General features: G+C 41.0%; 1 protein-coding gene across 3 annotated transcripts in view; it reads left to right on the top strand.

The window, feature by feature from the left end:
- Positions 1-6,002, top strand: part of slc35f3b (solute carrier family 35 member F3b) — a 172,785-nt gene extending 166,783 nt beyond the window's left edge. For all 3 annotated transcript variants that reach the window (XM_046358260.1, XM_046358259.1, XM_046358262.1), the window contains 4 exons: positions 227-352; positions 3,834-4,026; positions 4,905-4,994; positions 5,532-6,002. In XM_046358260.1, coding sequence (XP_046214216.1) covers positions 227-352; positions 3,834-4,026; positions 4,905-4,994; positions 5,532-5,770 — 648 coding nt within the window. In that variant the 3' untranslated portion in view covers positions 5,771-6,002. The remainder of the gene's footprint in view (positions 1-226; positions 353-3,833; positions 4,027-4,904; positions 4,995-5,531) is intronic.
- The last annotated feature ends 5,638 nt before the right edge of the window (positions 6,003-11,640 follow it).

The raw sequence follows: 11,640 nt of genomic DNA, 5'->3' as shown, positions 1-11,640 counted from the left end.
TACTTGTGCTTTCAAACTATGAATAAATCCAGCTTGAATTCAAAGTGAAAGAATTCAACCTTTACCCTGACCATACAGTAGCTTCATGTCCACATCCAGGTTCAACCCTCCCCTTCCTCCTTCTACACTATCCTATCCAATAAAATGTAAGCAGTGCCCCACTCCTTAAAAAAACCTGCTAAGTGGTATATATTGTAATATGTCCTCTCCACCTTTCCCTGTGCAGATCGTGGCGGCCATCTTTGCCATCGCTGGCATCGTGATGATGACCTACGCTGACGGCTTCCACAGCCACTCTGTCATGGGGATCACCTTCGTTGTGGCCTCCGCTTCTATGTCTGCACTCTACAAGGTACTTCTCTACTCTATGAACAAACACACAAACACACACACATTCTCACACACAGGACACATTTGTTTGCTTAACTGTGAGACATGGTACAGTCTTCTCTTAAAAGACAGAATCAAAGGAACACCTCATTCTTTGTGGTTGAAAGGAATGAAAACATGGTTATTCTTTGTGATTGAAATGAATGAAAACATGGTTATTCTTTGTGGTTGAAAGGAATGAATACATGGTTATTATTTGTGGTTAAAAGGAATGAATACATGGTTATTATTTGTGGTTGAAATTAATAAATACATGGTTATTTTTTGTGATTGAAAGGGGGTGTGTCATCTGAGACCTTTTATGTGTCTCCATTTTTCTTTCCTCCTTCAGTGAGATGAAGATGTCCTCAAAACGTTTCAAAGAAAAAATCACGCAAACATCCTCCTTTATGAAATACAGATTAGGAGCAATGTTAGGTCTCATGTAAGGAGTCTTTGTGCATACAGGGACAGGCTCGTGAGTCTCCTTAGATGTGTTCCTTATATAATCAGGTAACAGGAGACTAGATTAGATATTATGAAATACTATGAAGCATTCTAAAACATCTGGGCTGGGCTAAACGGGCCGTAATTTGGTGTTTCATTTGATAGACCTGCAGATGTTCAGACTGTGACAGGCAGATCCTTATAGATTCTGAATGGACAGATGGATGGATGTGTGGGGTATGTAGTTTGGTGTTTGTGCATTGATAGGCCTCCAGAACCTGACATTCAGTGTCAGTATGATGGCCAAAATATAGCCAAGTTGGACAGACAGACAGACAGGACAGACAGACAGACAGACAGACAGACAGACAGACAGACAGACAGACAGACAGACAGACAGACAGACAGACAGACAGACAGACAGACAGACAGACAGACAGACAGACAGACAGACAGACAGACAGACAGACAGACGTGCACGTGCACCCCTTTGGGTCCCCAGTACCCAGTTTAGGAAACACTGGTGACTGCCCGTGGAGGACAAACAGACAAAAAGAGGGGTTGATGGGTATATAAAAGTTCTGGGGTTGATGGGTATATAATATGGCTGTTCTGTGGTGTCTTCTGTTCTATAATATAGCTGTTCTGTGGTGTCTCCTGTTCTATAATATGGCTGTTCTGTGGTGTCTCCTGTTCTATAATATAGCTGTTCTGTGGTGTCTCCTGTTCTATAATATGGCTGTTCTGTGGTGTCTCCTGTTCTATAATATAGCTGTTCTGTGGTGTCTCCTGTTCTATAATATAGCTGTTCTGTGGTGTCTCCTGTTCTATAATATCTGTTCTGTAGCTCTCTCCTGTTCTATAATATGGCTGTTCTGTGGTGTCTCCTGTTCTATAATATAGCTGTTCTGTGGTGTCTCCTGTTCTATAATATGGCTGCTCTGTGGTGTCTCCTGTTCTATAATATAGCTGATCTGTGGTGTCTCCTGTTCTATAATATGGCTGCTCTGTGGTGTCTCCTGTTCTATAATATAGCTGTTCTGTGGTGTCTCCTGTTCTATAATATAGCTGTTCTGTGGTGTCTCCTGTTCTATAATATGGCTGTTCTGTGGTGTCTCCTGTTCTATAATATAGCTGTTCTGTGGTGTCTCCTGTTCTATAATATAGCTGTTCTGTGGTGTCTCCTGTTCTATAATATGGCTGTTCTGTGGTGTCTCCTGTTCTATAATATAGCTGTTCTGTGGTGTCTCCTGTTCTATAATATGGCTGTTCTGTGGTGTCTCCTGTTCTATAATATGGCTGTTCTGTGGTGTCTCCTGTTCTATAATATAGCTGCTCTGTGGTGTCTCCTGTTCTATAATATAGCTGTTCTGTGGTGTCTCCTGTTCTATAATATAGCTGCTCGGTGGTGTCTCCTGTTCTATAATATAGCTGTTCTGTGTGTCTCCTGTTCTATAATATAGCTGTTCTGTGGTGTCTCCTGTTCTATAATATAGCTGTTCTGTGGTGTCTCCTGTTCTATAATATAGCTGTTCTGTGGTGTCTCCTGTTCTATAATATAGCTGTTCTGTGGTGTCTCCTGTTCTATAATATAGCTGTTCTGTGGTGTCTCCTGTTCTATAATATAGCTGTTCTGTGGTGTCTCCTGTTCTATAATATAGCTGTTCTGTGGTGTCTCCTGTTCTATAATATAGCTGTTCTGTGGTGTCTCCTGTTCTATAATATAGCTGCTCTGTGGTGTCTCCTGTTCTATAATATAGCTGTTCTGTGGTGTCTCCTGTTCTATAATATAGCTGCTCTGTGGTGTCTCCTGTTCTATAATATAGCTGCTCTGTGGTGTCTCCTGTTCTATAATATAGCTGCTCTGTGGTGTCTCCTGTTCTATAATATAGCTGCTCTGTGGTGTCTCTCTGTGGTGTTCTATAATATAGCTGTTCTGTGGTGTCTCCTGTTCTATAATATAGCTGCTCTGTGGTGTCTCCTGTTCTATAATATAGCTGTTCTGTGGTGTCTCCTGTTCTATAATATAGCTGCTCTGTGGTGTCTCCTGTTCTATAATATAGCTGCTCTGTGGTGTCTCCTGTTCTATAATATAGCTGCTCTGTGGTGTCTCCTGTTCTATAATATAGCTGCTCTGTGGTGTCTCCTGTTCTATAATATGGCTGTTCTGTGGTGTCTCCTGTTCTATAATATAGCTGTTCTGTGGTGTCTCCTGTTCTATAATATAGCTGCTCTGGCATCTCCTGCCCCTCTGTCACAATGGCCTAATGTGGTCAACAGACAGCGGTGGCAGAGTGCCAGGCCAGGGAGACGGTTGGCAGGTACACCCTCTCTCTTTGGTCTGCCCGCATGTTCTCGTTAAGGGGGCGGAAAAGGGGGTGAATGTATGAGGTACCTACAATACCTGATGCATCAACTCCCTCCCTCCTATCACTCTCCTCTATCCCTTTCCCTCGCCCCCTGGATCACGGTCCCCTCTTTGTTTTTACACTGCATCTACTCGCTGTTTATTATCTATGCATAGTCACTTTACAAATTACCTCGGCTAACCTGTAACCCCGCACATTGACTCTGTACCCCCTGTATATGGGGCAGCAGGGTAGCCTAGTGGTTAGAGTGTTGGACTAGTAACCGGAAGGTTGCAAGTTGAAATCCCCGAGCTGACAAGGTACAAATCTGTTTTTCTTCCCCTGAACAGGCAGTTAACCAACGGTTCCTAGACCGTCATTGAAAATAAGAATTTGTTCTTAACTGACTTGCCTGGTTAAATAAAGGAAAACTTAAAAATATATAAATACCCTCATCATTGTTACATAATTTTCTTGTGTTACGTTTTTGATTTAATAATTTATTAAAACTTTAGTTTATTTAGTAAATGTTTTCTTAACTCTATTTCTTCAACTGCATTGTTGGTTAAGGGCTTGTAAGTAAGCATTTAACGGTAGGTTCTACACCTGTTGTAATTGGCGCGTGTGACAAATACAATTTGATTTGATCCTATTTGTCTCTCTCCACAGGTGCTCTTTAAAATGGTCCTGGGCAGTGCCAAGTTTGGGGAGGCAGCGCTCTTTCTGACGATCGTCGGCGGGGCTAATTTTGTGTTCATCAGCTTTGTGCCAGTCATCCTGTACTTCACCCATGTGGAATACTTTGGTTCTCTTGAGGACATCCCCTGGTTATACCTCTGTGGGGTAGCAGGCCTGCTCTTTGGTAAGCACGGACTTCTGGAGATTACTTTCAGTGTGGAGACTGATGCAAACCTCAACCAGTGTAGAGACTGATGCAAACCTCAACCAGTGTGGAGACTGATGCAAACCTCAACCAGTGTAGAGACTGATGCAAACCTCAACCAGTATAGAGACTGATGCAAACCTGCAACCAGTATGGAGACTGATGCAAACCTGCAACCAGTATGGAAACTGATGCAAACCTGCAACCAGTGTAGAGACTGATGCAAACCTCAACCAGTGTGGAGACTGATGCAAACCTCAACCAGTGTGGAGACTGATGCAAACCTCAACCAGTGTGGAGACGTATGCAAACCTGCAACCAGTGTGGAGACTGATGCAAACCTCAACCAGTGTAGAGACTGATGCAAACCTCAACCAGTATAGAGACTGATGCAAACCTGCAACCAGTATGGAGACTGATGCAAACCTCAACCAGTGTAGAGACTGATACAAACCTCAACCAGTGTAGAGACTGGTGCAAACCTCAACCAGTGTAGAGACTGATACAAACCTCAACCAGTGTAGAGACTGATACAAACATGCAACCAGTGTAGAGACTGGTGCAAACCTCAACCAGTGTAGGGACTGGTGCAAACCTCAACCAGTGTAGGGACCGCTGCAAACCTCAACCAGTGTGGAGACTGATGCAAACCTGCAACCAGTGTGGAGACTGGTGCAAACCTCAACCAGTATAGAGACTGATACAACCCTCTACCAGTGTGGAGACTGATACAAACCCCCCTCCCGCCCACCCAATGAATCGAGCTCTATTGAAAAGTTGCTGACTAGTTTCTCTTTTTGACTGTGAGTGAAATAGTTGTAGTAAATAAGTAAAGTTGAACTTTTTCTCCTCCACAGCTTTCAATATCCTGGTGAACTTTGGCATTGCCATCACGTACCCCACATTAATCTCTCTGGGCATCGTCCTGAGTGTCCCTGTCAATGCCAGTAAGTCTCTGCTCCTTCTCCTCCAACTCTACTGTGTCCTTGTCCTTTTCTCCAGATATTTATCCCATCCAATGGAACAACCTTAACTCAGGCCGGGATTCAATTCTAGGAGTTGTGGTTTTTAAAGGTAATGTTACCACATTCACAGAGATCCCATTCACGGTAAACGCTGCATCTGCCGGTTCAATCGGGAAATTGCTTTTAAAAGCAGCAATGCCTATAATCCGCGATGAAATTGAATCCGGCCTCCCTGGTTAACTTTCCTATTTCCCTGGAAATAATCAGAATTCATGAAAACATTACAGTTTTGAAAACATAGCTTGTCCATCTCTTGGCACAACTTACCCCTGAAACAAGGGTGTCTCAACTTCCCCTTTGACTCAACTTCTCCCCCAACTCCCCTAGTGTTGATTCAGATTGATGTGTTGTGTTGGGGACCTGTTTGTGTTAATGTTATGTCACTTCTGTCAGCGTTACGTTATGAAGGCCTGATCATTAAGTTCTAGGTAATATAAGCCTTGTTATGTTGTGTTCCAGTGGTTGACCTGTACACATGTGAGATCCACTTCAACGCAGTGCGTCTGATCGCCGTGTTGATCATCTGCCTGGGCTTCCTGATGTTGCTGCTTCCAGAGGACTGGGACCAGTGCTTCATCCAGCTCCATGCTAAGCTGCAGAGTAAACGGGAGGAACCAGCTGAGGAGGAGGCAGGGCCCGGCTCCAGCCTCAACTGGAGCAGGAGAGCAAGGCCCTCCATGTCTACCTTTACACACTGACCACTGTTTAATGTGGAGGGATGGACGGACACACTGAAACAGACAGGCAGAGGCAAACACGCACACGAATGGATGAATGGACAGATGGACAGATACAGACACACATACAGTGTACAGACACACATACCGATACACACACACACACACACCTTGGACACTTGATTGCCATGATGCCCTGCATGGTCGACCTCTGCCCTCCGCCCTCTCTCTTTCCCCTTCCCTCTCACTAGTTTCTGCCTGAAACCTTTCTGTTGGTCTGTCAGTCCGTCTGGGTCTGTTCAAGACCTTTTCATTTCACTGCAAAAAGCACTGATATCAATGTTTGTTCATTTCACAATCAACAAACAATTATTTCCTACTTGACCTCCACCATTTTAGAAGTCATCAGAGTTGGTGCATGGGCTCACGTCATTTAGCAATACCTCAAGGTCATTCCATTGGACTGATACATGTATTTACATCATGCCTGGGAAGACTTGCGAACTTGCCTTTGCTTTTCAAAAGACAAGGATAGATTGACAGACTAATAATAGTTACATGTTTTTGTCAGTTTTTGTCAGACTGATGATGGGCATTCTGGCTTTAACATCATGATCCCATCAACCTTCAAGATCCAGAGAAGAAGAGAACCAGGAGAGACGGAGTTCTGGTGGGCATGTCCCTGTTGTCCCTCAGGTGTCAACATCATGTTCCTATCAACCTTCAAGGTCCAGAGAAGAAGAGAACCAGGAGAGACGGAGTTCTGGTGGGCATGTCCCTGTTGTCCCTCAGGTGTCAACATCATGTTCCTATCAACCTTCAAGGTCCAGAGAAGAAGAGAACCAGGAGAGACTGAGTTCTGGTGGGCATGTCCCTGTTGTCCCTCAGGTGTCAACATCATGTTCCTATCAACCTTCAAGGTCCAGAGAAGAAGAGAACCAGGAGAGACTGAGTTCTGGTGGGCATGTCCCTGTTGTCCCTCAGGTGTCAACATCATGTTCCCATCAACCTCCAAGGTCCAGAGAAGAAGATAACCAGGAGAGACTGAGTTCTGGTGGGCATGTCCCTGTTGTCCCTCAGGTGTCAACATCATGTTCCTATCAACCTTCAAGGTCCAGAGAAGAAGAGAACCAGGAGAGACTGAGTTCTGGTGGGCATGTCCCTGTTGTCCCTCAGGTGTCAACATCATGTTCCTATCAACCTTCAAGGTCCAGAGAAGAAGAGAACCAGGAGAGACGGAGTTCTGGTGGGCATGTCCCTGTTGTCCCTCAGGTGTCAACATCATGTTCCTATCAACCTTCAAGGTCCAGAGAAGAAGAGAACCAGGAGAGACTGAGTTCTGGTGGGCATGTCCCTGTTGTCCCTCAGGTGTCAACATCATGTTCCTATCAACCTTCAAGGTCCAGAGAAGAAGAGAACCAGGAGAGACTGAGTTCTGGTGGGCATGTCCCTGTTGTCCCTCAGGTGTCAACATCATGTTCCTATCAACCTTCAAGGTCCAGAGAAGAAGAGAACCAGGAGAGACTGAGTTCTGGTGGGCATGTCCCTGTTGTCCCTCAGGTGTCAACATCATGTTCCCATCAACCTCCAAGGTCCAGAGAAGAAGAGAACCAGGAGAGACGGAGTTCTGGTGGGCATGTCCCTGTTGTCCCTCAGGTGTCAACATCATGTTCCCATCAACCTCCAAGGTCCAGAGAAGAAGAGATTACTGATGAGGTAACGAACCGAGCAAAACACAGACCAAAATGTAGGCGCGGCTTCAAACAGGAAGTGGGCAGAACCTCTGCCTTGTTGTGAATGTATACATGACCACTGCTCAACACTCACCATGTGCTATTATCTGTCTGTTCTATTTGTTCAGAGGGAGGCACGATCAGACTGGTTATGCCACAGCCTCACACTACAACCATTCTTATTGCACTCATCCATCTTGAATGAACTCTGAGATGCATCTTAGTAAATGGACATGTTTTTCTATTTCTGCATTTAGTTTGACCACTGATGTGAAGGGACAGCGAGCGACTGACATGACATCTACAGAACAAGCATGCAGAGATGACCAGATATAACTGAGCAGTCCATTCACTTCACTGCCTATTCTTTTGTTCTGCAATAGAGTACAGGGTTGGGCTCAGTTCCATTTCAATTCAGTCAATTCTGGAAATAAACTGAAATTCCAATTCCCCTCATTGAAAAGCATTGAGGAACATTTGAATTGAAGTTTGGAATTGGAATTTCAGTCCCAAATTGTCTGAATTGTAATGGTACTGAGCCCAACCCTGAATAGAAGTACTACATCAGCACTGTAATCTCTCATTGTCATTCTTCGTAATGACAATATAATCATGATATTGTATTCCTCTGGAATTATTGCTAGACATAACTGTAAACCTTTGTAAGGAATGAAGTTGACTTTTTACACTGAAATAATAAATGCAACATATGATTATCACATCTGAAGAAGAACACAGTGTGGTTGGATTACATGATGACGCTGTGTGTTAGATCAGTTAGTTCTTCAACATATTGATTATCACATCTGAAGAAGAACACAGTGTGGTTGGATTACATGATGACGCGTGTGTTAGATCAGTTAGTTCTTCAACATATTGATTATCACATCTGAAGAAGAACACAGCGTGGTTGGATTTAGATCAGTTAGTTCTTGACGCTGTACTATTTAAAAATATTATTTTTGTGTTAGTATAAAATATATATATTTATAGTTTACTGGATTAGTATAAAATATATATATATTTTTCTTCAACAAGACATGTGAAAAGGAAATCTAAACAAAGGAACTAGACAGTATACAGATTTAATTTATTTAAAAATATTATTTAATTTTGAATATATTTATTAGTTTAACAGATGTAATTTGGAACTTAGTATAAAATTTAATATATATATTTATTACAAAGGAACTAGACAGTATAACAGATTTAATTGGATTAGATTTATAAAATATAACAGATTTAATTTACAAAGGAACCAGACAGTATAACAGATTTAATTTATAAAGGAATTTTTTATTTACAAAGGAACAGACAGTATAACAGATTTGCAATGTAGACAGTATAACAGATTTTTAGGAACTAGACAGTATAACAGATTTAATTTACAAAGGAACTGAATTGTCAAAGGAACTAGACAGTATAACAGATTTAATTTACAAAGGAACTAGACAGTATAACAGATTTAATTTATGTGGACAGAAAAGGAAATAACAGATTTAAATAAAGGAAAAGGAACTAGACAGTATAACAGATTTAATTTATTTAATGTACAAAGGAACTAAAGTATAACAGAAACATATTTAATTTATAAAGGAACTAGACAGTATAACAGATGTAATTTACAAAGGAACTAGACAGTATAACAGAATTTAATTTACAAAGGAACTAGACAGTATAACAGATTTAATTTACTAAAGAACTAGACAGTATAACAGATTTAATTACAAAGGAACTAGACAGTATAACAGATTTAATTTTTACAAAGGAACTAGACAGTATAACAGATTTAATTTATAAAGATTTAATTTACAAAGGAACTAGACAGTATAACAGATTTAATTTATAAAGGAACTACAAAGACAGTATAACAGATTTAATTTTAATTTACATATTTAATTTATAAAGGAACTAGACAGTATAACAGTATATATAGATTTAATTTAATGTATACAGATTTAATTTATAAAGGAACTAGACAGTATAACAGATTTAATTTAATGTACAAAGGAACTAGACAGTATAACAGATTTAATGTACAAAGGAACTAGACAGTATAACAGATTTAATAGACAGTTACAAAGGAACTAGACAGTATAACAGATTTAATTTACAAAGGAACTAGACAGTATAACAGATTTAATGTACAAAGGAACTAGACAGTATAACAGATTTAATTTATAAAGGAACTAGACAGTATAACATATTTAATTTATAAAGGAACTAGACAGTATAACAGATTTAATGTACAAAGGAAAAGGAACTAGACAGTATAACAGATTTAATTTACAAAGGAAAAGGAACTAGACAGTATAACAGATTTAATGTACAAAGGAAAAGGAACTAGACAGTATAACAGATTTAATTATAACACAGGGGAGCACAGCTGCAGATTTAATTTTAGACAGTATAACAGATTTAATTTACAAGGAAAGAAAAGACCACACTCATGTTAGAAGTTACAAAGAAAAGGAACAGCAGTATAACAGATTTAATTTACAAGGAAAAGGAACTAGAAACAATTATTTTCAAATAAAAAACTAATTTAACCAAAAGAAGGGGAATTTATTTATCATCAGTATAACAGATTTAATGAAAAGGTAGACAGTATAAGATTACAGTATCAGATTTAATTTCACATTCCAGTGTTTCTAATGGAGGTGTAGATTACATTTCTCACATTCCAGTGTTTCTAATGGAGGTGTAGATTACATCTAAAAAACTAATTTAACCATTCCAGTGTTTCTAATGGAGGTGTAGATTACATCTCACATTCCAGTGTTTCTAATGGAGGTGTAGATTACATCTCACATTCCAGTGTTTCTAATGGAGGTGTAGATTACATCTCACATTCCAGTGTTTCTAATGGAGGTGTAGATTACATCTCACATTCCAGTGTTTCTAATGGAGGTGTAGATTACATCTCACATTCCAGTGTTTCTAATGGAGGTGTAGATTACATCTCACATTCCAGTGTTTCTAATGGAGGTGTAGATTACATCTCACATTCCAGTGTTTCTAATGGAGGTGTAGATTACATCTCACATTCCAGTGTTTCTAATGGAGGTGTAGATTACATCTCACATTCCAGTGTTTCTAATGGAGGTGTAGATTACATCTCACATTCCAGTGTTTCTAATGGAGGTGTAGATTACATCTCACATTCCAGTGTTTCTAATGGAGGTGTAGATTACATCTCACATTCCAGTGTTTCTAATGAAGGTGTAGATTACATCTCACATTCCAGTGTTCCTAATGGAGGTATAGATTACATCTCACATTCCAGTGTTCCTAATGGAGGTGTAGATTACATCTCACATTACAGTGTTTCTAATAGAGGTGTAGATTACATCTCTCATTCCAGTGTTTCTAATGGAGGTGTAGAATACATTCACATTCCACTGTTTCTAATGGAGGTGTAGATTACATCTCACATTACAGTGTTTCTAATGGAGGTGTAGATTACATCTCACATTCCAGTGTTTCTAATGGAGGTGTAGATTACATTTCACATTCCAGTGTTTCTAATGGAGGTGTAGATTACATCTCACATTCCAGTGTTTCTAATGGAGGTGTAGATTACATCTCACACTCCACTATTCAAACTTGTAAACAAGACTGTATAGGATTTCTGTTAATCAGACTCTGTGCAGCCAATGGCAATGTCTGTTATAGGTATAATGCCGGGAGCCACTTGTGGATTTGACAGCTCTAACGCAGTTCTGCCTCTGACACCATCAAAACAACTGCTATGCTGATGTCGGCTAAAGCGGATCTGATTGGATAGAGCCGTTAGTCTTCTGTTTTACCCCACGTCCTCTGAGGTTGGAGCGCAGGGTAAGTCATAGTACAGCACTCCTGGAGACGTTTCATTCGGGGTTAAGTGCCTTGATCAACGACAGATGGATGGTTCATAAAGATCTTAATCCGCTCCAACTAGCATACATCATGCTCTACCCTCACTGTGATCTGTCCATAGAAGAAGGTTGCCTGTCTGTCTCTGGTGGCTGCAGAGAACGGCAGACTGCTGCCCTCTGCTGTCCTGGTGGGGACCTGCAGGCACTCCAACCTCCTGTTTGAACTCCTCTCCCCACCTCCTCCAACTGAGTCCTGCCACAGGGGGCAGGAGGAGGTGGAGGAAGAGGCGGAGCTACCGGG

Source organism: Oncorhynchus gorbuscha, linkage group LG08 (assembly GCF_021184085.1).
Source record: "Oncorhynchus gorbuscha isolate QuinsamMale2020 ecotype Even-year linkage group LG08, OgorEven_v1.0, whole genome shotgun sequence".
Classification (NCBI taxonomy): Eukaryota; Metazoa; Chordata; class Actinopteri; order Salmoniformes; family Salmonidae; genus Oncorhynchus; species Oncorhynchus gorbuscha.
Note: the sequence above shows the minus strand (reverse complement) of the source record. Positions and strands in the feature narration are given on the sequence as shown.